Source organism: Anoplopoma fimbria, chromosome 15, assembly GCF_027596085.1.
Source record: "Anoplopoma fimbria isolate UVic2021 breed Golden Eagle Sablefish chromosome 15, Afim_UVic_2022, whole genome shotgun sequence".
Lineage (NCBI taxonomy): Eukaryota > Metazoa > Chordata > Actinopteri > Perciformes > Anoplopomatidae > Anoplopoma > Anoplopoma fimbria.
The window spans coordinates 707,140-731,964 of NC_072463.1; the positions used below are offsets into that span (position 1 = coordinate 707,140).

The window sequence follows — 24,825 nt, forward strand, 5'->3', positions numbered from 1 at the left end:
GAAACTTCACCAGTTGATTACTGACATTAAGACAATCATTTTGTGTATTGTTTGTATTTGTTGAAATATGCAAATGAGGCATTATCTAATGGTAACTTTAGTGAATTTAGGAGAACTCTACAGACTCAAATTGTCAATTGTGGATTTAGTTTAGTCAATCCGCAAAGACACTACCAATGAAGAGGAGTGCGGATGCTTTACTCAATAAGGAGACTTTAACGCTGTTAATTATTGGATTGATTTATAGCAGCACAGACTGCAACAGCAGCAGAGAGGAAACGAGTAAGATAGCTTAAATATCCTCCAGCTTACAGGAAACCCGAGGGAGCCGCGGAGGGTTGATAGAAACAAAATGATAATGTCGTCCTGCTTGAACTTCCACATTTCAATATAAAAATATTAACAGTAATTTCAATGGAATCTGGGGATTTTGGGACTCTAAGCATACAAGAGGGGCTCATCTTTAATGAATCACAGCTGCAGCCTGCAGCCTTTAAACAGAGTCAGCAGTCTCAAGTTAGATACGAGTTAGTTAGCTGTTCCAACAAAGACTGAGTTTCCTTCATAACTTTTCACATTGATTTGAGTACCAAAAACAAAACAAAAACATGAAATTATTGACCGTGATTAAAGAAAAATAATGGGGGGTTTTTATTTTCCTTTCACATTATTCATCTCATATACAGCCCTCAGATTCACCTTGTTACTCATTTTATTTCATCTTTTTTTAAACGAGAGTAAAAAGACTCATTGAGATCAAAATGACCTGTGTCAAGACAGGAAGCACAACAAACATCGGACAAGTCACCAGGAAAAAATGTTCAGATTGTAAGTTTCTGCAAACCACAGATAAGATGAATGTCAGCGTATTTGATAATCACTCTTAAATAAAGTCAAGTAGTATATAGAGCTACCATTATGAAAGCTACGTTGTTTAATAAAGTGAATAACTAGTATAGTATAGAGTATAGCTATAAAGTCCTCTACTGTGTTGAACAAAGGACTTTCACCCAGGAGACCGCCGTTTGTGTCTCGTATGAAATTAATAGTCAGCATTGACTTTACCCGCAAAGTAGTCTACCCATTGGAGTTTGGCCATTTCTCCATCGTCATCTTGGCCAACGAACGTCGCCATGTTGTTGTTTTTTTAACCACTAAACAGAAGTGACCATATATGGAGTGAGGAGGAGTGACGTAGAGACGCCGTATACGTCTCTGGTGTGGACCTGTCAATCAGTGTGTAGCCCCGCCCTAAAGCATCCCCTGCTTTATGGTCTGTTTGACTCTAAATGGAGCATCATTTACTAAATGAACATCATGCTGTATTGAAGAAGACTTGAAACTAGAGATTGAGACCATAAACTCATGTTTACAATGTTTACTGAGGGAATAAATCAAGAGAGAAGTAGAGTCATTTTCTCATAGACTTCTATACAACCAGAGGAGTCGCCCCCTGGTGGACAGGAGAGAGAATGCAAATTCCCCCAATTTGGGAACCACCTTTTTATAGCAGTCGCTTCATACGTTGCTTCTTTGCTCAACTTTGAACTTTAAGACAATTTGAAATAGTCTTTAGCATTGTTGATCTGCCATTTCTATCTTGCAAGGCACTTTGTAGCCTGTGTTTTGAAAACTACTGTATAAATAAAGTTCATAATTGTATCCGTCTTTCGTCACTTTGGCAGCATCCTGTAAGTTTGAGCTCTCCTCCGTCCTCTCTGTCGGTCTCGGTGTCCTCCTCAGCCCTCGGAGTAGCAGGGGGCCGGACAGATAAACCTCAGTGCCCCTGTTCTCACTTAGCCTTTTCATGCCTCCGGCTACATTCAAGGCCGTCAGGCCGTCACCCCCCCGGTCAGATCTGAGAGGCGCCGGAGGAGACGAGTCGCCCTTTGGAGTCAAATTTGAAAAACGTCCCGACTGACAAGCGAGCAGGACGCCGTCCTCCAGCAGGCAGAGCTCTCCTGGCAGCACGAAATTAGATTCATTTCCGACTCTCGTGGAGCTGATTTTCTCTCTCTCTCTCTCTCTCCTCTCTTTTGCAGAAAGTGCCAGATACCTTTATTTATTTATTTATTTTGGTACAGTGTGACTCTGCTGAGCTCCACACCTTCCCTGCCTGATATAAGAGTAGTGATGAGGCACTAAACTTAGTTCGTATCATGTAAACAGCTCTCCAGAGCAACACCGAGAGGTTTTCAATGATAACAACAGAGGGACAGAAGCAGAACGGTACAAAAGATTGTCACTTCGTGATCTTTTCTCTCTCTCTCTCTCAGACAGACTTAAATAATAGATGGAACTGAATAAAAAAGATATATTCAGTGATTTCTGCAGGATTTCTGCAGCACTTTAAGAAAGGATCTGGCTACTTTGCTGTGATTTTAAGGCATAAAGAAGCTGCCGTAAAAAAAAATATGTTGGTTTTTATTAGTTCTGCTTCAAATGAAACATTTAAACCATTACAAAAGCATAAACCCAGGGGTTAGAGAAGACATGCTTATCATAGATTCAGGACGTGGATGCACATGAAATGATTGCATATTTAGTAATGCTGCGAGTGTAATTATAATAAAGAAACAAGACTGGAGAGTCATTATCGGTCCATTACCACACTGTACCTAAGAATGCTTTGATCTGACATTAAACACGACTAATTGTGCACATTTATGATGCCTTAATTGTTCAGCAATAAATACAAAATATGACCAGAATGTAAATAGTTTTACCTGCATGTGCTGCTCTTCTGCATGACCTCAGCCCTGTGGAAGCCAGACAGCTTGCAGAATCCGTCATTGCTGTAAACTACAGGCCACTCCACGATCTGGGCGTTTCCCAGGAGGAAGCTGGTTTCTGACGGACGGACAGGACAGAGAGAGAGAGAGAGAGCAGGTCACCATCAAACATGAAACACAGATAAAAAGGCTGCAAAGCTTCTCATCCTCTGGAGAAGATTGTATAAAGATGCTGGTCCAGGCAGAGGAGTTCAAAACCTTACCAAAGTAGAACTATGTGAGTATTATCAGCAAAATATAGTTAAAGTATTGATTTATTAGTAAAATGTTTTACTATTATATCTGATGTTTGTGCTGCATTCATATCCTGTTGGCTACTTTATATTAAAGCAATGCATCATATTCTATACAAGATCATATTGTGTTATTTGCATCTCTGTCCAAGAAAGAAATATATAGTTCAGCTTGTAAACTTTCAACAAACTTTTCTATGGATGTACGTTTTTGAGCCACGACGTGGCCAGCAACAGACTGGATACGGTTTGTTTTCAGACTGGCTGATTGCAAAAATGCATTTTGCTAATGAAGCAGTAGTTGATCACTTGCATCCCCCATCAGCAAGTTAAGAGGAGCGAGGAGTCAACGGTGCAGTGATGGAATAAAACAGTCAATTAAACATATGGGTCTCATTTATCTTTACATTTTAAACTAATATTCCATTTTGATTTAAATCATTAAACTGACTTTTTACTAATCCCAGATTTGATTTAATCGTTCAACGCAGGTCGCATTAAAACTAAATCTGGTCATTTTATAGTTTAGTTTAGTTAATGATTAATTCATCTCCGTCTGTGCAGTCCATCCTTTGGCTTTGTTTCTGGTGTAACAAGGTTAAAAATAAAAAACACAGATGGAGTTTTAGACCAAAACGTCTTTAACTTTGGAATAATTCAATCAGTGTGGAGAGAGAGACAGATTATAGCAACCAAAGACTTTCTAAAAGTAGTTCAAATGAGCCTTCTCTTAAAGCGTCGTCCTACTGTGTAGCTTTAATACATCTATATCTATACAGCTGGTTTCTCGCCTCAAAAACAATCAGAAGGGTATTTAACGTTGATATACAAATCTGCAAAAATAGGGTAGCCTTCTTTAACATTAGCGTTTAGCAGCAGGTAGCCAATCAGTTGGGGGCAATACTGGGAAAGGAACTCTCCGGCTGGAATACCAACCAAATCATATATTATATTTGCACACATTATGCCATCTTCTTTGTAGATATTTTGTACGCAGTGGGGTAAACCGTTCAGCCGTCTGTAGTAGTTTCACAGAGATGAATCATTCAGAAACACTTCAAAGGCCTCAGAGCTGGAGGCCTTTGAAGTGTTTCTGAATGATTCCTCTGCTCAGCAGTCGTAGTGAAACTACTCCAGACAGCTTCTGAGATCCAAAGAAAGGAGCTTTAATAAGCTGTTTGCATAATGTAACGTCTGTGTTTCATTACCTGAAGCTACACATGCAACACTTCACCACAACGCCAAAGCGAGCAAACATAGTTTTGCTAACACTGAGATGAAACCTGTGCCAACAAACTTTCCAAAGGCTCCTTCTCAAAGAACATCAGAAGATGACCACACTGGTAACGTTAGCATAAAACGCTGGGCAGTTAGCTAACACGCCACCTTTGAACACCACCAGGTCCAGCTTAGCTTACTTAAAGCACCTGCCACCTCTCTTCTGAGACAAAGCCCCTCTACCTGCAGAGTGTCAGCCATGTTTGTTACAACCTGCTAAAAGCCCCGCCTTCTTATACTTTAAGCCCCGCCCCCTCTTATATTTGCACACATTATGCTATCTTCTTTGTAGATATTTTGTACGCAGTGGGGTAAAACCTTTCACTGCACAATGTCGAGAGATTTTGAGTATGTGACAAAAAAACTTTTTCTTTCTTTCAAACAAGATCCAGTCTGAAATAAACTAAAAGTATCCTCTGAAATAAACTTTTTATACAATAAGAGACAGCCAGAAAAACTCCAATCAGTGCATTTAAGGACATAAACATTCACGAGTTGACAGTCTGCTGAAAACACAGAAGACTTCAGCCACTGACTGACGTTTCAGAAGTTGTCCTTGAAATCACCAAAAAATAACAAAAAAACAATACAACAATATGGAAACATGGTGATAACTAAATGAATTTCCAAAGCTTTGTTTCTTAAAGTATTTTCTGCAGGTGAGAGTTTATCTACAAGCACTGAAAACACCAACAAAGAAGATTTTTCCAAAGCAGTTCCATTTACATGACTGCACATTGTTAACACTGAAAAGCAGTCCCTATAGTTTCACAGGTAAAGTTCAAGTCCTTTTTTTGCAAACAGACAGAAACTAAACCCAGCAGATTCTTTAAAGGTCAGAAAACTATCTCCTGCTGTAGAAAAAGGTCTGCAGTATATAAGAAGGTAAATACAAATTGCTATCAATGAGATAACGTGTGTTCCTGATGATGTGTCAGCAGGTTCTACAGACCGATAAAATAATAAAACCCTCCAACTGCTCATGATGAGATTTAAAATATAACTCTATAAAAATGTTCCAGCTGTAGTCAGGGGAAAAACTCAGACTGTAGGATATCTGATTCTTAATAAAACAACAAATTGGTTCTGCAGCAGTCACACTCTTTCCAATAATGACCACATAAATACAGGGAGAAACTTGGACTGTATTTCAGAGCAATTCTATTCTAAGAGGCTGCTTTTTTCGATTTTTCACCTGAAAACTATATGGATTTATTTTTAAAGAAGCAGAGTTTTTTCAAACTGATTTTCACCTGGATGTTACGTCTCCATGCATTCACGATTTACTGTAATTTGTGCAGCAGGAAAACTTTGTTCTGTGCAGTTTACAGTAAGTAGAGTCCTCTTTTTTGAACGAGGACAAATCTTAGAACAGAGAGAGCATGACCTTCTGATAATGCTTTTGTTTGTGGAGCACAAAGCATCAAAAATGACATTTGAAAAATTCAACAGAAATGTGTCTTTTCAGAATGAACATTTACATAATCAGTTTATTGTTCTAACCGAGGTCCAGCTTTTTAATTGTGGCGAGAACCGTTGGACCATTGCTCGGACCAAGATATCTATTTTAACACATAACTACTTTGGGAATTATTGATGGACAATTCCCACTATCTACTGACAGTTATAGACCAACTGATTGATTATTGATTAACTGAGACAATGCTCTGCAGATTGAATTAAAAAAGAAAGCACTAAGTGCGGCCCAGAGTATCTAATGTCCAGCTTAGTCTGATGAATGTTGGCCAAACATGTGCTAAATTGGCCAGCGTAAAGAGGAAAAACCCTTTAGACTTAAGTTCAGATGTTTTGAAGTGTGGTTGCATGAGGTTCTTCGACATAGTCAGTGTATTATTACAGTAGATGGGGTTTTGAGAGACTGACCGGAGTATCAGCACGGGAGAAAAGCAATGTTCTGATGTGGACGTGTTTTAGAAACCTAAAAGAATCAATATCAGTTTGAGCCACCAGACTCCATTGGTAAAAACAGTGATTTTACCTCTCAGAACACGGGAGTTGCTGGTTTGCTGCTGGCCTCGATCGGGTAGTTTGCTTGTGTTATTTTGTGAGTTTGGTGAATTCAAACTAATTCTTTAAAACGCCAAAGTCACACAATAACACAAACTAACTAATCGATCAAAGCAGCGGTAAACCAGCAACTCCTGTGTTCTGTAAAGTTAAAAGTACTGTTTCTGTCAGTGGAGTCTGGTGTCTTTGGAGAGAGCACAGATAACGGCTTCAGTTACCCGTCAGAAAGGTAAACTCCATCTACCGTGGGTAATACAGTTACTATGGAGAAAAACTTACGAGCTATCCCTTTAAGTAAAAAAATGGCCTTTTCCTCTGGCGCCACCCACAGGACAAACTTTACATTATCTGCTCCTCTTGTGGAAAGAACAGAAAAGCTGTTTCTCCATGTTGATTCATTCCTCCAACAGTTTTGTTTTAAATAAACATTATGTTAAAATAAATGTGTTTTCTTTTACTTGCCGTGAAGTGTTGCTCTCTGACTTAGGGGACACAACAAATCGCACAAGGCCGCAGTGCATCATGGGTAAGCCGCGAGGCGGGTCACACCTTTAAATGCGGAACAATCCAGATCAATATCGGCCTCATCTGTCCTCCGCCTTTCTTTCCAAACATTCAGCAGAGAAAAGGAGCGATAGTAACTTAAACTCATCAGCTGCTGCCTCCACCTTCCTCTGGGCCCTTTGGTACTAAAGAGCTGAGGAAGACTCAACAACAGAATCATCTTGACCTTTTTTCTGCTCTCCTCTTTCATCACAACCAATTACTTAGCTGAGCCGAGGTTTCGACCAATCAAGTGAAGACGCCTCTGAAAACATCAAACTCTCTTCCTAAAAAACCCACTGATGAGATTATTCAGCGTTCCTCTCATTCAATTGTCAGGGAATTCAATGAGAGGCTACATGAGACCTTTTTAATTTCAGATCTAATAATTCACCGTTTAAATTAAAAAGAGACCCAAGGGGAACAAAGAATGAATTCATGCAGAGAAAACGTGTTGCTGCCTGCAGAAAGAAACCTCCAATCCACAGCTGAAACCAGGATTAGAGAAAAACGTCCACTAACGCACTTCCTGCAGGAAATATTGACCCTATAAACCAAACTCCATGAATTTAAATGAGTTACAGATTCATGTACATTCTGTACAAAATAAAAACAAGGGAAAGTTTTTTTTGGTGCCGTTTCCTATCTTTATTTCTCTTGCGTTTTACCATCTAATTGACATTTACATATTCATTACGTGACGATAAAGTAATGAAACGGACAGTTTAAAAAATGTGTATAATTCAGCTGTTTCAAACGCTTTTCAAGTTAAATTACTGCACTATGTTTAAATCCCTATAATGCACTAATATACAGATTATTTAAAATCATAATTAGGCTGCAGAGAGTTGCAGGAATGACTTCACGTCTCCACTAAGCTAAAGGAGGACTAGTGTTCTAGTGACATGTACCAGCTTCTAAACTCACCAGAGGAGTATTTACTGACTTATTTGATATCGTAGAACAAAAGATTTTTAAATATCCTCCGCTTGTGTTTCAGACATCAAACAAAAACACATTTAGAAAACACGACTCGGAGACGAGTGAACTGGAAGCACAGAAATGCTGACTCATGTCTGGGTTTTGGACTCATTCTGTTGCATCCTTGCGGGTTAATCTGCATGCAACACTGAAATCATGTAAAGTTTTACTTGCTGCCAAAACAATAAAGTAAAATGTCTTGAAATGAATACAAAACATTGTCTAAGAAGAAGAAGAAGTTCCTTTTGACAAAAACTATTTTTATAGAGTCTGTAGAGTTTATTATTGTTGTTCACTTTGTTTTTTGTGAAGTATCATATCCGTACCAACTAAAAAACTCATTTAAGAGTATTTAATGCAACTTTATTTATGCCCAAAAATCAAATTGCCCTTGTGGATCAATAAAGTTGTATTGTATTATATTGTATTTCAGTATAAAATTGATCTATATTTATAAAAACTTTCTCTCATAAAAGCTAAAGCACCACAGTTTGGTTTAGTTATTTCATCTCTCCATCTCTTACTTTTCTTGTTTCGATGTCTGCATTGGAGAGCGTATCCTGCTTTATTCTTTGTATTTGTTATAAATTAGGTTTTGCAGATACATTTGAATTAGTTTCAGTCCTAAAGCTGATATTCAGCAGCAGGTAAACAACGTGTTGTCATCCATGTGGTCCAGGTTACAGTTTTAGTCCCAAGATTCTCTAAACTTAAAAGCTGCTGATCTGATCTGAAACCAGCTGAACGTCTCTTCATGTCATAGCAGATAATACTTGTGTGACTTATCAAGCAGAAGATAAAAAACAGACTCAGACCAACGACAGCTCTCCCAGTCTCCTCCTCAGGAAAGCTCAAACACCAGAACCAGTGCAGCCTCCTCATCCACAACACCGGCATTCAGCCCGGCAGATCCTCCGCTGACTCTTCTGCTAAAATACATAAATCAGTCTAACCAGAGAGTTCACTGTGCAGCGCAGAAGGAAAAGGATGAAACTGGACAAATAAAGATGCTGAATAACTGAGCAGATATGTATTATTCACCCCAGCAGCTCTCTCATTTTACTCTACTGTGTCCCCATAACACGCATATTAGTGACATAATGACGTAGCAGTTTATGGGATGAGAGTGTAGTAATGATCAGATGGCTTTAGTTGTATTAATGAGTAAAGTCTACTTTATATTTCCGTTAAAAGTTCTCATGATGCTTTGAGGACAGTGGAACGGTGCGTAAACGGACTCCCGAGAGCTTCTTGTGGAGGAGAACAAAAAAATCAATTATTCTCCTCAAAACTGTAAAACACGTTGCTCCTGTGGAAACAGGTAACTTAGATAACGACACCTGTACTGAGAAGAGAGGCGGTGAACTCCACCACTCCATCACTCCATCCCTCCATCACTCCACCACTCCATCACTCCATCACTCCACCACTCCATCACTCCACCACTCCATCACTCCATCACTCCATCACTCCATCCTCCACCCATCCACTCCATCACTCCACCACTCCATCACTCCATCACTCCATCACTCCATCCCTCCACCACTCCATCACTCCATCCCTCCATCACTCCATCCACTCCATCACTCCATCACTCCACCACTCCATCACTCCATCACTCCATCACTCCATCACTCCATCACTCCATCACTCCACCACTCCATCACTCCATCACTCCATCACTCCATCACTCCACTCCATCACTCCATCACTCCACCACTCCATCACTCCATCACTCCATCACTCCACCACTCCACCACTCCATCACTCCATCACTCCATCCCTCCATCCCTCCACCACTCCATCACTCCATCACTCCACCACTCCATCCCTGCAGAGTGAAGCAGGTGCAGAGTGGGTGATGCGGGTCTATCCTCCACCAGACCTCCCTGGTTGCTTTGGGATGATAAAATGAAGACCTGACTGTATTCCAGCAGAGTCCCGGTCCTGGTGAAACCCAAACCCAGACTCACCACTTGATCTGCGGACGATGTTCTCCAGGAAGGTGTTCTGCGGTGCCACCAGCCCTCTCTTTCCCCCGGGCATCCTGCTGCGGTGTGTCGGTTGTGTCTGGTGGAGCAGCTCATGGTAACAGTGCGCTCTGGCTGCTCGCAGCGCACTGACAGCGGAGGAGACCGGAGCGCAACGGCGCATGCGCGACAAGGCTGCTGCCTCAGGACGCTGGAGGATGGATGGCTTCATGTCTGTGGACCATGGAGACAGACATAAGAACACATTATGCATTTTAACATTCATAACATTTAGGTAAGATAAGATAAGATAAGATAAGATAAGATAAGATAAGATAAGATAAGATAAGATAAGATAAGATAATCCTTTATATACAGCAGCAGAGAGTAAAGTGCACACAAGAGACATAGTAAAGAAAGACAAGATAAAAATAAAAATGAGTATTATAAATAAGCAATAAAAAACAGTAGAAAAACAACAATAACTGAAATATTATATTTACAGACAGAAAAAAACTATTTCAACTATTATTGCACAGACAGATAAGATAAAATAAGATAATCCTTTATATACAGCAGCAGAGGGTAAAGTGCACACAAGAGACAAGATAAAAATAAAAAAATGAAAAAAATAAAAAACAAGTGAAAAAAAAACAGTAAAAACACAAATAAAATAAAAACAAGTATTATAAATAATCATTAAGCAATAAAAACAGTAAAAAGAAAAACACAATAACTGAAATATAATATTTAAGTGCAGAATTGTAATAAGAAATGTCATATTTGATCAGTTGTAATATATACCAGTTATACTTAGTTATCATATCTGTTTTTTTTGTTATTGTTGTTGACTCCCTTACTATTATTGCACAGTGTTTTTATCATCATTAAGAGCTGCCTCATGGTTTAGTTCATTTTTAAGTTGAATGAAATCTTAAGAATAAAAAGAAAACATGTTTTATTTGTATTTCTCTACTTTAGATTTCAGGTAGAACAACATGTAAACTATACTTTACATGTTCATTTTATGCTAAGTGCCTCCATCATTCAAACTGCTAATTGTAATAAAGAAATGTCATATTATCCCAGAATATCAGAACTATTCCTTTAAGAGAAAACAGAGCAAACACCGTGAAGTGGCTAATTACAAGTAGCAGAGTTTAGTGACAACAGGAGTCCCTCAGGAATGCTCATTAGCTTGTATGAAGGGTTAACGGGGCCCCGAGGAGCTGAAAGGCCCCGACCGGAGAGGCAGTGGGAGCTCCGTGCAGGGCGCCACGTCTGTCTGCTCCACCTGACGCCACCACCGTCTTATTTACTGAACATGTCAGGACTCAGAGCTGCACTGAGGCTCAGAGCTCTACTGACTGGAAGGATATGAAGGAAGCTGAACACTTATTTATAGCTTCAAACAGTCTCTTAAGTTGCATTGGCTGTAATGACTGCAGCTCCTTACAGGCCTGATTGAGGGAGTCAGGTTTCTATAACAACGGTTACTTAAGCAGATCATGCAAACATCAAAGATGAGACATTGTTACTAGAACTTAGAAACACTGGCGCCTGACCTTTTTGGCTGCTGTAAAATGAAGCTATATGTCTACTTCTGCAGGCTTCTCTCATCCAGCATTAGTAGAAATACCTACAAACATAAATGTGCTGTAATTCGTAGATATCCCAAGAAATCAAATAAGCATGTAATCAACATGATCACGAACAAGGAAGTATAAAGAATGCAAAAACCCTCACAGGATCAACGGAGAGGTCAGACCAAAAACGTTGTTTCCTCCAGGAGGTCGCTGTTCGTTCCCCCAGTGTGGAACAAGAAGTGAACATTGATTTATTTATAACGTGAGTTCCGTACTTATGTAGCGTCACTTCTATAGTTGTTTTAACCCAAACTGTAAAGTCTGTATGCATGTAATGAGTGGGAATGGACTCTGTAGGAAAACGAGTAAAAGGAGTAATGTTTTCATAAGATATCCTAAGAACCATTGTGGATATATTGAACAATAAGGTTGCTGCTGTATATATATATATATATATATATATATATATATATATATATATATATATATATATATATATATATATATATATATATGCTTAGATGAGGTCTTTTGAACCGTTGATGGAGATGCTACAATGTTAGCATAGCCTAGCAATGATCGTTCCAAACATGCATTTTAAGACTTGTTTGCTTGTCGTCTTGCAGACAGACCTAACAAAGCTTTGATTGAACTAAAGACAAAATGTCTAAAATCATGAACATAATTTTGTGTTGAATAAATGTTCATTTTCAGCTTTCATATCCTGTTGATGCTCTCGTGACCTCTCATTCGTCTTGTTAGCTCCTTGAGGGTTTCCTGAACCCCCAAAGAGTCCAGAACACACAATGCTTTACATAATCAGACCAGAAAACTCCTCCGATACCACTTTGTGACACAAACATGAGTATAATAGGATTCCCACAGCAGTTAGTGGTTGCAGCTGTCACTTTGCTCTGATGTTTGACTGTATCTCAAAGTCTAACTTACAAATCTCTCATCTACATTTCTGCACCTGTTATCACCCGCTGAGTCCCATCCGACGCTGTCAGCCTGTTTGCATCATTGTGTTTGTGTGGGTGTGTGTGTGTGTTTGTGTTTGTGTGTGTGTTGTCAGTGAATGTGCCATGTTCAAAACGCTCCTGTGGGACGCCTTTAATTGGCCCACTGGCATCATGGGATATCAAACACATGTGACAGTGCAGGTGGGACATCTGCCGTCTGCTGTAACAGGCTGAGCTCTGCAGACCAGCGTCTCTCCAAATATACGGAGGTTCACTGATAGGTACGGAGGTTCACTGATAGGTACGGAGGTTCACTGATAGGTACGGAGGTTCACTGATAGGTACGGAGGTTCACTGATAGGTACGGAGGTTCACTGATATGTACGGAGGTTCACTGATATATACGGAGGTTCACTGATATGTACGGAGGTTCACTGATAGATACGGAGGTTCACTGATATATACGGAGGTTCACTGATATGTACGGAGGTTCACTGATATGTACGGAGGTTCACTGATATGTACGGAGGTTCACTGATATGTACGGAGGTTCACTGATATGTACGGAGGTTCACTGATATGTACGGAGGTTCACTGATATGTACGGAGGTTCACTGATAGGTACGGAGGTTCACTGATATGTACGGAGGTTCACTGATATGTTCACGGAGGAGGTTCACTGATATGTACGGAGGTTCACTGATATGTACGGAGGTTCACTGATATGTACGGAGGTTCACTGATATGTACGGAGGTTCACTGATAGGTACGGAGGTTCACTGATATGTACGGAGGTTCACTGATAGGTACGGAGGTTCACTGATATGTACGGAGGTTCACTGATAGGTACGGAGGTTCACTGATGACAAACCCGCTGCTGTGGAGGACTCAATAAATGCTGGAGTTCGTTTAAATTGAATAAAGAGAAATAATGATTCTCAAACCAACATGAAATATTTTGAGAATCAAACACGTGATTTACGTCACTCCTCCACATTCCAAATATGGTAACTTCTGTTCATTAGTTGCAAAATAAACATGGCTACGGCCGTAATCCAAGATGGCGATGGCAAAATGACAAAAAAAGTCAGTCCACAAACCAACGGGTGATGTCACGATGACTACCTCCACTTCTTATATACAGTCTATGAGATGGACGGCATTCAACACTGGCTAGTCCGCTAACATCATCAGTATCAGCTGCTCTGTTTAAAAAACATTAGGCTGAAAAAACAATCCTGTGATTTAGTGATTTAAACCAAGTTAGAATAAAAGAGCTAGGAGTAGGGTAAAGTCCAGTATTCATTCAGTGTAAAATACCATGGGCTTAAGCTAATACTGTGGTGTTGTAGTGATGACTAGATCTTAGGTCCACCTGCTTTTGTCACCTGCTGACAGATCTAATTTCATTTTAAAACTGCTGACATGCAGATATCATTGTGCATCTCTACTCTGAGGAGTTTGTAGCAGCTGTGATCAACTTGAATTCACAGTGACTTTTTTTTCATTGTCTAAAAATGTATTTAAAAGTTGTCAAACTTTAGTCTTTTAAAAGTCTTATAGTGTGTCGTCGGCATAAAGCATGATAAAAGCTTTCATATAGTCGAGTTCAGGCACTCGCAGCTTGGTTAAAGTTTGAGAAACTTGTCTTAAATATTAAATAAAATAATATTTATTTAAAAAAGGACAAAAGTGGCATGTACAATAAAATGTTAATTTTTTTCATTCCTCCAAAATCACATCTAATAAGTAAGTGCTTTTTGCACAGGATGCCAACGTCTTGCACTTTCTATAAAAAAAAAAAAGTTGTTCTTTTAACAGTTTTGTTATTACTAAACTTCCATACACCGAGTCCGGATTGATGTCTGTGCAAGAAAACGATGAGTCAGTGTTTGTGTGTTTGTGTTTTCTGCACCTCTGATCTTATCTGGCTCATTCAGAACTCCTAATAAGAGACCGTCTGTTTTTTAATGAAGTGTCAATCTTTTTTATAGCAGTAGTGGCGTCTCTGCTCTTCAGTCATTCACAATCAAATCAATCAATAAACGTGCAAATACTGGAGGACACTTGATTCATCTCAGAGCTGAAGATGGACCTGATGAATAACAGAGTTTGAATTACACTTTGATCAACATATTTTTCAACTCCCAAACAGTTTACGAGTAAATACTTTAAACCTCCAAGTACTAACATGGACAGAACGGCTTGACTTCCTTGTTGGTAAGGACATTTATGGAAAGTAAGGATCTCTTTTAGTTTTTATTATAAGCTTAGATAAAAGCGTGTTTTAAGGGTTAAAACCATAGCTTTTAGCATTACAGTTACAAGTTTTACAAGTTACAGTGCTAGTGGTAATATGGACCTTGAAATTTAGATTTGACAACAATAAATATCTTATTTTTTCCTTTTTTGCATCTCCATTTACTCTTGAATGGTAATATAAATAGGTTTATTTAACAATTAATTCAAATCCCAAACTTTCAAAGGAGACCAGAAATATCCTAATAAACCTCATGGTTGAAAGAGCTATTACTGACTAATTTGATGTATCTTATTTCAGTAGTTTTTTTCCCGTGAGACAGGACTAAAGGTCTTAACAGGTTAAAGCAGATTGTGTTTCAAAAGCAAAGAAACAGCACAGAGAAGACGTACGTTAACTTGTGCTCATAATTTTGGTGATTTAGGAATATATTATCTATGTTTTGTTGGATTCTTTGTAAATCTTTCTGGACAAAATGTATTATAAAGGCTTGTGTCTATGATCTCATGAATATGAACAAAGTGAATCTGAAATGATTGAACCTCGCAGCTTTTTTTGCATCTCGCCACGAAAACAGCTGCACGTGTCGGACCGGCCGCGTTGGACAGCGAGGAGAGTCTCGACTGGGGTTTGATGACTGTAATCACTCTAATTACACCGCACCACTAACCCTCAATTACGCCCAATCAGCATTCAGCAGGCGGGCCGACATTGTTAGTGTGGAACCAGCGCTCACGACCACCAGCGACCTCTGAGCAGCCAGCCGGAGAGCAGCTCCACAAAATGTATTTGTGGCTGCAGCAACGCCAAAGAGACGCCATCAAATCACCTCATCAACAGAACAAAAACTTTAACGGGCAAAGAAACCCGTTAGACACATTCAGCTTCTGCAGCTCTGAACCCGAGCAGTTATTTCTGCTGCTCATCGAGTGGAAACGAGTAAATGTCACACGGTGGAGATCAAAGGCGACGGTGGGGCGACGCAGACCCTCGTTTGGGGAGGGAAAGTGGGGAGAGAGGTATCGACCCCCCCAACCACCTCCAGCACCACCACCACCAGTGGCGATCAATGCACCGCCTGCACATCTGGAGGGAGACATAGCTGCGTCCTTTCTTATTGATCTCAGAATTAATTAGTGCAGCTTCCATCGGTGCTGCCCGTCTCTCACTGGCCCTAAAATAGAGAGGGGGGGGATCAAATATCAAAGAGCTGACCGCCGATGGATCCGCCAACATCGCTGCGCCCGCCAAACTTCCAACCCCCGGGCCAAACTTTTAGCTCCTTCAAAAGGATGAACTAGGTAAAAAAAGGATTATTTGGTGTGGAAGTCATTCAGTGTTTAAGGTCTGATTGTAAAGCGAGCTGGAGTGAGTTGAGGCTTGGAGCCGAGGGACTTGGGGGTAAATGGGTTTTATCCACTACAAGCAAATGGGACCAGAGAGAGGTTTAAATTGTTGTATTGATCAATAAAAAGGAGCTACATTCATTGGATAAATGCTCCTCCAAGAGCTGGATTGACATGTTAATGGAAACATTTAGCTGTTGGGATTATAGACTGTACATACAGCCCAGTATAATGACAGGTCCTGAAATAGTCACAAAATGCAACCATTGGTTTTGTGTACAGGGACACAAATTGTCTGTTTTTTTCGGGTGTTACTTTGAGTATAATAATACAAATGGAAAGTCAATCAGGAGCCTTAATCGTGGTGGACGCACAAATGAAATGCATCCGACTGACTAAGAAACAGTGAGAGCAAAGGACGTACTAATATAATAACCAAATAAACGACTATTGGACAGGACTTTAAAACCAGAAGACATTCTGGCCTGATGGTGGTGGTGTTGCCTCAACCCAACTGTTTGTAATAATTTTAAGGCCGAACAAAGTCCTGCACAGTGCATGTAAATATATCCAGCCCAACCGCTACGACAAGAACATAGCAAGTTAATCGCGGGAAAAATAAAAACCCTCCAAAAATAATCCATTGAGTGCAAAATTTAGGCAAAAACTGAATTCTTGGAGATTGTCACGTGTTGTCCCGATGCAACAATGATACCTGCCTAAATATCTTAATACCAATACTGAAACCATACCACTGCAAAAAACTTAAAACATCAGGAGAAATAATGGAATAATATAAAACAGAGCGTGGAATTTTAAATACGTAGTTTTATATTCACACAAAAAAAGATATACATAGTTTTGCATTTGTGCTGCACACATAGTCCCCGCTGTCCTACTGTGACGCAACTCCCGATAAAAAAAAAAGGTAAATTGGGGTATAGTGCCGTTTATGAGCAGGGTTATGCAATACCTTTCTAGTATCGGTATATTGTGCAACACTACATAGCACCAGTAGAGGTCAACAAGTCCTCAGGGTTCCGTCGAAGCTAAGATGAGACACAGGACCCGCTCTACAAGACCAACCTATAACCTATCTCAGTAGATATTGTTCTTCAGGGGTGAACATTCAGGAACACTGAGTCACTCTCTGCAGCCTAAAGCCAAACAGCCGTGTGGTTCCACCTGGTGGGAGCCTGAACAGTTTGCTGTGGCGTCTAACAAAACCTCCTCCGCTGCACTTTAATTGCAGGCCACTTATTGAATCACATGTGAAATGTTATTTTTATGCTCCAGGTTGACAGCGTGGAGGCTTTGGGAGGAGGCGCCTCAGGTAAACCCGGCTGTGATCACTTTGTCTCGCTGTTCTAGCTAATTACAGCCGTGATGCTCCTTCTGCAGTTTGTGTCTCTCAGAATCCTTTTCTACTCCACCTGAATGTCGCAGCTTGGACGGGTTTATTTTGGAGCAGTGATTCTGAAGCTTTTGGTTTATCATTCTCTTCTTAATCTCTGGTACACAGCGGCATAAAGACACACAGGATGCAGTTAAAAAACGCCCTCAGGAGCAGGAAATAGAAGCCCGATTTGATGAAAAGGAGCCATATTTGCTGGTTTTTGCTGATATTTGCACCATGATGGGCCGTGTACAGCTGGTGTCACCTGGGCCAAGGTGAGCTGAGCAACAAGAACTCCACAGCAACAACAGAGGAAAGAAGAAATGAAACAGGGAACATGTATGTAATTTCAACAACAACCAAAAAACAAATCACTGAAAATCACATTGTCCGTCCAATACTTTTTTTAGTTGTACATTCATGATCCCCAGAGGGTGTATCCTATTTTTCTACTTTTCTTCATTGCAACCTAAAAAACAAATGCAATATTGGTTTCCAAAATTCAAATGTTTTTCAGTTACTTTCTAACCCATATTATCTAACAGCTTTTTTCTTGTCCAACTTGCATCTTTGAAAACTAATGCCTTGCTTGTCATGATTTCCAGAGGAAGAATCAAGATTTCAGTTGACTTCCCTGCTGACACAAAATTTGAACAACTGGTCCAGGACATGTTATCTTTGAAACTGATGCCAAGATCTATGACAATAGACCTATATTCATGATCCTCAGAGGATGGATCCTTACACTTTTGTAACAGTTAAACTGTTTCTCAAGAGGCATCATGAGGAAGAATTATCCTTGACACTAACTTTTCTAACCAATGTCAAGATTTACATGAAATTGGCAAAAATAGAAATCATGGTTCCCAGAGGATGAATCTGCAGTTTGGCGACCCTCAAAATTGATATGAATTGCTCACCATTACTGTAAGGCAACATTTTCCTTCATCGACTGGTATTAGAAAACTATTACAGATTCTGGTGAACTCCTCACTCTCTGGCAAAATTGGTTGAAATGATATTTTCTTGTATATTCATGGTTCCCACGGGATAAATCAGAAATTCACCCCCCTCACGCTAAAACTCCTGAGACCAGCTGGTCCATGATATTGTATCCTCAGAACTAAAGCCTTCACTTCCATCATAGTCGCTTTATAAATCATGGTTCCTGGAGGATGGATCCTCATCATTTCATGACATCTTCTCCGGTGCCACCATCAGGACACAATAACTTCTCATCCAACAAAGTCCAGGACATTGTATCTTGAAAGCTAATGACAGGATTTCCATGAAATTTGTTCATATTTCCAAGAGGATGGATCTCTTTATGGCAACGGACAGAAAATAAGATTACATTTAATGAAATTGCATGTTATGAGAAGAAGAGAGCATTAAATGACCTAAATATAGACAGAAGTAAAACATTAAGTACAGCACAAAAAACAAACATAATTCATCTCTCATGCAGACAGAAAGTGACAATTAAACAAAACAAACACCATGAAAAACATCACCAGTTCACACCAGTTCACACCAGTTCACACCTGTGCACCGGTCCATGTGAGAGCACCTGTGCATGAACAAGCCTCTGGATTTATGGGTGAGGAGGTTTCCTGTTCCTCCAACGAGCGAGGAGAGAAACTATTCCAGAGGTGATGTCGGCTTTAAAACGACACCTTCGACAGTTTGTTTTCTCAGCATGGTGCATTAAGTCCAGTTAAATATTTAGCTGTGCTGCCTTGAAACAGACGAAATGGATGTTTAGAGTCCTTGGTGGATTTCCAGCATCTTCTGGCCTCCTCGTTTCCTTTCCTAATAAACAAGCCGAGTTCTGTCACAGCGTCTGCTATGTTGACTGGGATTATTTAACTCTCCATCTGGATACAGGAGGAAAAGTAATAAATAATTAAATTAAACATTTAGGAGAATCTAAAGGAACAGATGGGACAATTTGTTTTATTAAAAAACAAAAAAAGGAAAGATGATCGTGTAAGGATTCTGGCTAGAAAAGGAGGAGAGGAGAGAAGAAACAAAGGGCAGGAGGAAACAAGGAGATGAGGAGGAAAAAAGGAAGAGGGAGGAGAGGAGAGAAGAACGAGCATTAGAGGAAACATTGATAACAGGAAACAAGGAGATGAGAGACAAGAAGAGGAGAGGAAAGAAGGAAACAACAGATGAGTGTACGAGAAAATGAGGGGAGTAGGAGACAAGAGGGAAAAAGAAGATAAGGAAAAAGGAGAGGAGGAAACCAAAGGGAAAGGAGAGGAAAGAGAGACACAATGAGAGAAAGAAAGGAGAGGAGAAAAGAGAAAAGGAGAAGAGAAGGAAATGAGGAAAGAAGAGATGAAACAAGGAGAGAGGAGACGAAGAAGAAAACAAGTTTTCCTGTAAAAAAGTGTTCAAAAGTTAAAAAACAAAAACTAGATCTGTACCAAATGATCTCAGACCAGATTGAAACCAGATCGTCCAAATGAATTAAACTTTATTTAATTTAATTTAATTAAATGAACTGAGCCAGAAGTTCAGTCTGAAAATACTTTCTGCCTTATCGGCATAAATCACAAGCTGCTGCAGCGACGAAGGCTTCACACAAAAACACGACATTATAATTTAACAAACTGATAACTTGGAAATAAAAAGAGTGAACAGCAGGAAGTGAGTGAAACAAACTAAAAACAAAATGAATGTTCACCGTCTGGAACCAGAGACAAATTAAAATCGTCATTTAACATTTTACGTGCAAATAAATATACAAAGTGTAAATCGAGTGTTATAGAAAGTCACATGGTATGAGATCAGTGCATCACACAGTCTACATAATGATGGATGGAGGCTCACACACACAGTAAACACTGACTACGTCTACACGCACACTAATATTACGCTGTTATTCAGTATTCTCCTACATTTCTGCTCAGAAGGAGAAACACTCCTAATTCTAATCATTCTGACATATTGAACAGGTTTTGGGTTTTGCACACATGTCGTAACGTTGACCAAGAAGGTGGTTGAAGGAAGTAAAGAGTGAACAACAACTCCAGCTCTGGTTAAGTTAACCACAGTATGAACTGCTGCATGTAAATTGGAATATTAGTAGAATTTTCCTTTTTCATGAGCCATGTAACCAGCTTAATAGGAATATTGTCTTTTTCAAAATATGGGCAAAAAAATATATATTTGGTCCATGACAACAGTTATTGACTTTATGCTTAAGGTTTCTACACAAAGCTACACATTTCTCTGTAAAAGTCAGATTTTGTTTTATTAATCAGAAGAGAAGTCTTATTTTTATACATTCCTTTATGACAGATGTTAGGACTCATTCTAATCCAGTTAGATACAAGACTCCAGTCTCACTATGAGGCGCAGTGGCAGCAAATCACCTCAGAGTAGAGACCAGGAGTTTTATTTTGAAATAAAATTTTGATCTGAGCCATGTTGATTTTTAAAAAGCTGACATATTGGAATTAAACCGATCATTAGTTTTTAAACCAGAACAAGGTTTTGCGTTTACATTATTATTTTATAGGATTACGAGTATGCTTTGTAAGCAGGACCTTTACTTACAGAGTATTTCTTCATTGTACTTTATATATTATATCCGGTCCCATCCTCACTCTTGGTCATGGACCAGAGCGCTTCAGCAGACTCCTCAGTCTCACACCTGGCTACAGTCCACCTGCAGGATCCACAGCATGAGCTTTATTGACAGTGTTGACCTGTTCTGGGGTCATGCCTCCATGTTTAAAAGAGACGGGATCCATCCCAACAAGAGGGGCAGACACATGCTTTCAGCCAATCTGCAGCATACGGTGCAGCAGTGACTGCTAACATCCCACACCCCCCTCTTCCTCTTCCTCTTCCTCTTCGTCACAACCGCAGCACCCGGAATCACATCAGAGCTCCCTAACAGGTCCTCATCACAGCTACTGCCAACAGGATGGAGACTCTCACTACCACCATCATCTCCACCCTCAGGTGCTCACTACAAGAACACCATCCAACCTTTGCTACCTCATGCTCATGATCACAAGCCTGTCAATGTTGGTCTTTTAAATATCAGATCCCTAAATAATAAGTCGTTCTTAGCTCTGGATTTTATTCATTTCAATAATTTAGACTTTTTTTTATCATCACAGAGACCTGGTTGTCGCAGGGAGACTGTAGTTCTCTGATTACACATCTCCATCAACCCCGGCTGTCAGGCAACACCATTCTACATAGCTCCTTCACTTCATTTGGACATCTTGGTTTTATAGTGAACTCTAAGGATCCAGTGATCATTGTAATAATCTACAGACCACCCAGGCCCAACAGTGTTTTTATCCAAGAGTTACTTTCCCATGTGACATCAAAGTACGACAAAATTCTTGATTTTACATACATTTTTCTTCTTATTTAAGTGGAGGAGCCTCAGAAACAGGATGAGGGGAACTTTGTACTACAAAATAAAAGCGTGACAGAAAGAGGACACGACTCACAACTGAATAAATAATATTAAAATAATAACCAGAGTCAGTCTTTTCATTAACACTTCCAGAGAATCATATTTACTAAAATAAAACCAACAGTGATGATTTCTACACGAAAAACACATTCATTGTTTCTGTTAAAAGAACTAATGAGAGAGAAGTGAAGCTCAAAGGTTAAATTAAACCGGTTTTAATAAACGTTTCAAACTGTTAAAGGTTTTTCATACAGTCGGTGTTTAATCAGCCGGATCATCGTCTCTGATTGAATTAATCATGACGTTCCTCTCAGCGTGTCACAGGGTTTCTTTCATGAAGAGGATGAAGCAGAATGAGCGCTGAGGCGTTCAGAGGTTTCCAGTAATTAAACGTGGACGAGTCCTTTAAGAAGAAGAGTCTTCTGCTGACGGGTGATCTTAATGAGATGAACGCTCCATCAGCTCTCCTCCACCCACACAGCTTCCACTGCAGACACACCTGCTTCTTACTTTCAGTAACTGTGTGTTCTGTTCCATGCAGTGTGCATTCCGTTACTTCCTCATTACCCTGTGGGAGGTATTCATTAGGTTGATTACTTTATTATTAGTCATTTCTGTATTTGGTGTTGTTGACACTCATGCATTGGAGGTGAAATGATAAACTGAAGCAGGTGTGTTGGTGTCAGGTGATCCACCAGGAAGAGGATGGTTTTTAATCAGAGCTAGAGAGAGGAAGCTTGTTTGTTTGCTTTCTATCTTAACGGTGATTCTTATTAAGACGTTGGACTTCTTGAGTACAACCAGAATGAGATGCTGCATCAGTGGCCTGGTGACAGAAGAACCTTTTTTTTGTATTGTTTTTCTCTTTGACTAAAGGTCCACTATAGACTGTCTGGCTCATATATCCGCTCTGCAAAGGATTGTGGGTAAGAATAGCCAGAAAATCATGCCGGCTTGCAAACTGCAAAATGTGGCCGGATGTAGTAGAACGTCCTGGAACTTCCTGGCGTACTGCATTTGAAGAACTATGCTTTGGGGAAAAACTTATTCTGTTTCTGGCAGAATAAACTGTGTGCTGGTTTGTTTATTGGAACACAAGCTGCAGAGTTTGGATGATATTTGGACACATTTTGTATTCTTGTCTTAGAGCTGAATCAGATATTACATCTGAAACGGACTAATTATAAAAGGGTTTACATCCACGTTAGATGAAAAGATCGACAGTAACTCAGTTCCAGGTTATCACTTCAAATGGTTATTGATCTTTATTCAACTCAAAATAACAAATCTGATCCCGTCAACACATCTGTAGGTGAAATAATATGAGATATAATATAATAATTATTGTGCCAGAGATTTATCAAATGTAAAAAAAAGACAAAGAAGAAAAAATAGAGTAAAAAATATAAACATATATAAACAAAGTAATGAATATAAATTGTCTAAGAAGTAATACTAATAGTGTTAAACCCAATAGCAATAAAAGTAAGATAAAATCAGTAAAATAAGTAATAAGTATTGCATATGATACGTTATTATTTTTGTAGTAGAAATAATTGTAGTTCTTATTTTCGAACACTTTAGATTCTTTATCTGAGATGTTTTGACTCATAAAGCAAAGTTTAGGATCAATTCTTATAAGTTTTATTATTAAATATTTAAACCTCTCTGGCCTGCAGGCCTTTGTTGCCCTCTGGTGGCGGACTGGAGTACTGCAACACTCAATCTGCTTTAAAGCCACAACCAGGACGTCCTGTAAAAGGCCAAAGTGTGTTTTTAGAGTTTTGAAGAAGAAGCAGTGAACTGTGTGTTCAGCGTGATGGAGACGCAGAGAGCAGAGGCAACGGTTCAACGGTTCAACGTTTCAACGGTTCAACGGTGTAAAAAAGTAGAATGCAGAGAAGATGGAAAAGTTTTGTCTAGTTTTGTAAATGACTAACTGTTGTTTCTTTATTTTCACATCATCTGATGGAGGTTCAGGACCTCAGCAGGAGACCTGACCTGATGCATCAAGTTGATATTTTTTGCTGAACACAGTATTATGCATTTGCCCTCTACACCCTCTGGTCGGAATGAGCATACTGATAAACGCACTGTTACAACTCCTCCATAGTGTCATATTGCTTTTCTGAGAATTATGATGATAAGTTCATAGTAGATGCAAAAGTATCCTTATGTACAATATATTATGTTGTTATTGTTGCTCCTGGATGGATCACACTCCTTGTCCTTGGTCATGGTGGCCACAGCACTTAAAAGAATAAACTTCATAATTCTCAAAATTCTGACCCTTTGCTTTTTTATTAACAGCATTTACTTGTACTTTTACTTTCAATACTTAAGTACATTTAATATCAGAAAATTACTTTTGATACTTAAGTACAGTAAATATCAGATACTTTAAGACTTTTACTCAAGTAGTATTCTAATCGGTGACTTTCACTTTTACTGGAGTCATTTTCCAGGAAGGTATCTTTACTTTTACTCAAGCATGGCTTTTGGGTACTTTATACACCACTGGATTAACCTGTAAAAGGTATAATTGTAAATTGTGTAAATGTAATAGTTTGTTACTTTTCATATAAACTGCTTTTCCACCACAGCACTTGTTTTGACTCTTTTATATGCACAAAGTTTATTTTCAGTGAGGGGAAAAAGCACTATAATGTGTTTATGATGGGATAGGATACCTCTTTCATTAGTTCAACACTCGTAGCCTTTTAGCCTAGGTAAGTGACCATGGTTACCAAGGGTCCTTTGGAGTCTCCAAATGGCCTAAACATACCCTTAGAAAGACACATGTAAAATATTCATTTTCTGTGGTATTGTTATCACATCTGAACTGGGACTCGGTAAGGCTTCATGCTGTGGTCACATTGTGTTTTCCAGCTCATAAGTCTCATCTGCAGGCATCTGTTTGCAAAAGAATATTGAGGCGGAAATAAAAACCTTCTACTTCAGTGTGTTCAAACTTCTATTACTCGATGCCAGTCGCACTAAGAG

At 39.4% G+C, this 24,825-nt stretch overlaps 1 protein-coding gene across 1 annotated transcript in view; it reads right to left on the reverse strand.

Annotated features, from left to right (window-relative positions):
* Positions 1-9,901, reverse strand: part of kcnh5b (potassium voltage-gated channel, subfamily H (eag-related), member 5b) — a 110,384-nt gene extending 100,483 nt beyond the window's left edge. The window contains 2 exon segments of the mRNA XM_054613376.1: positions 2,727-2,850; positions 9,829-9,901. Of these exon segments, the coding sequence (XP_054469351.1) occupies positions 2,727-2,850; positions 9,829-9,901 (197 nt within the window).
* Between the last annotated feature and the right edge of the window lie 14,924 nt (positions 9,902-24,825).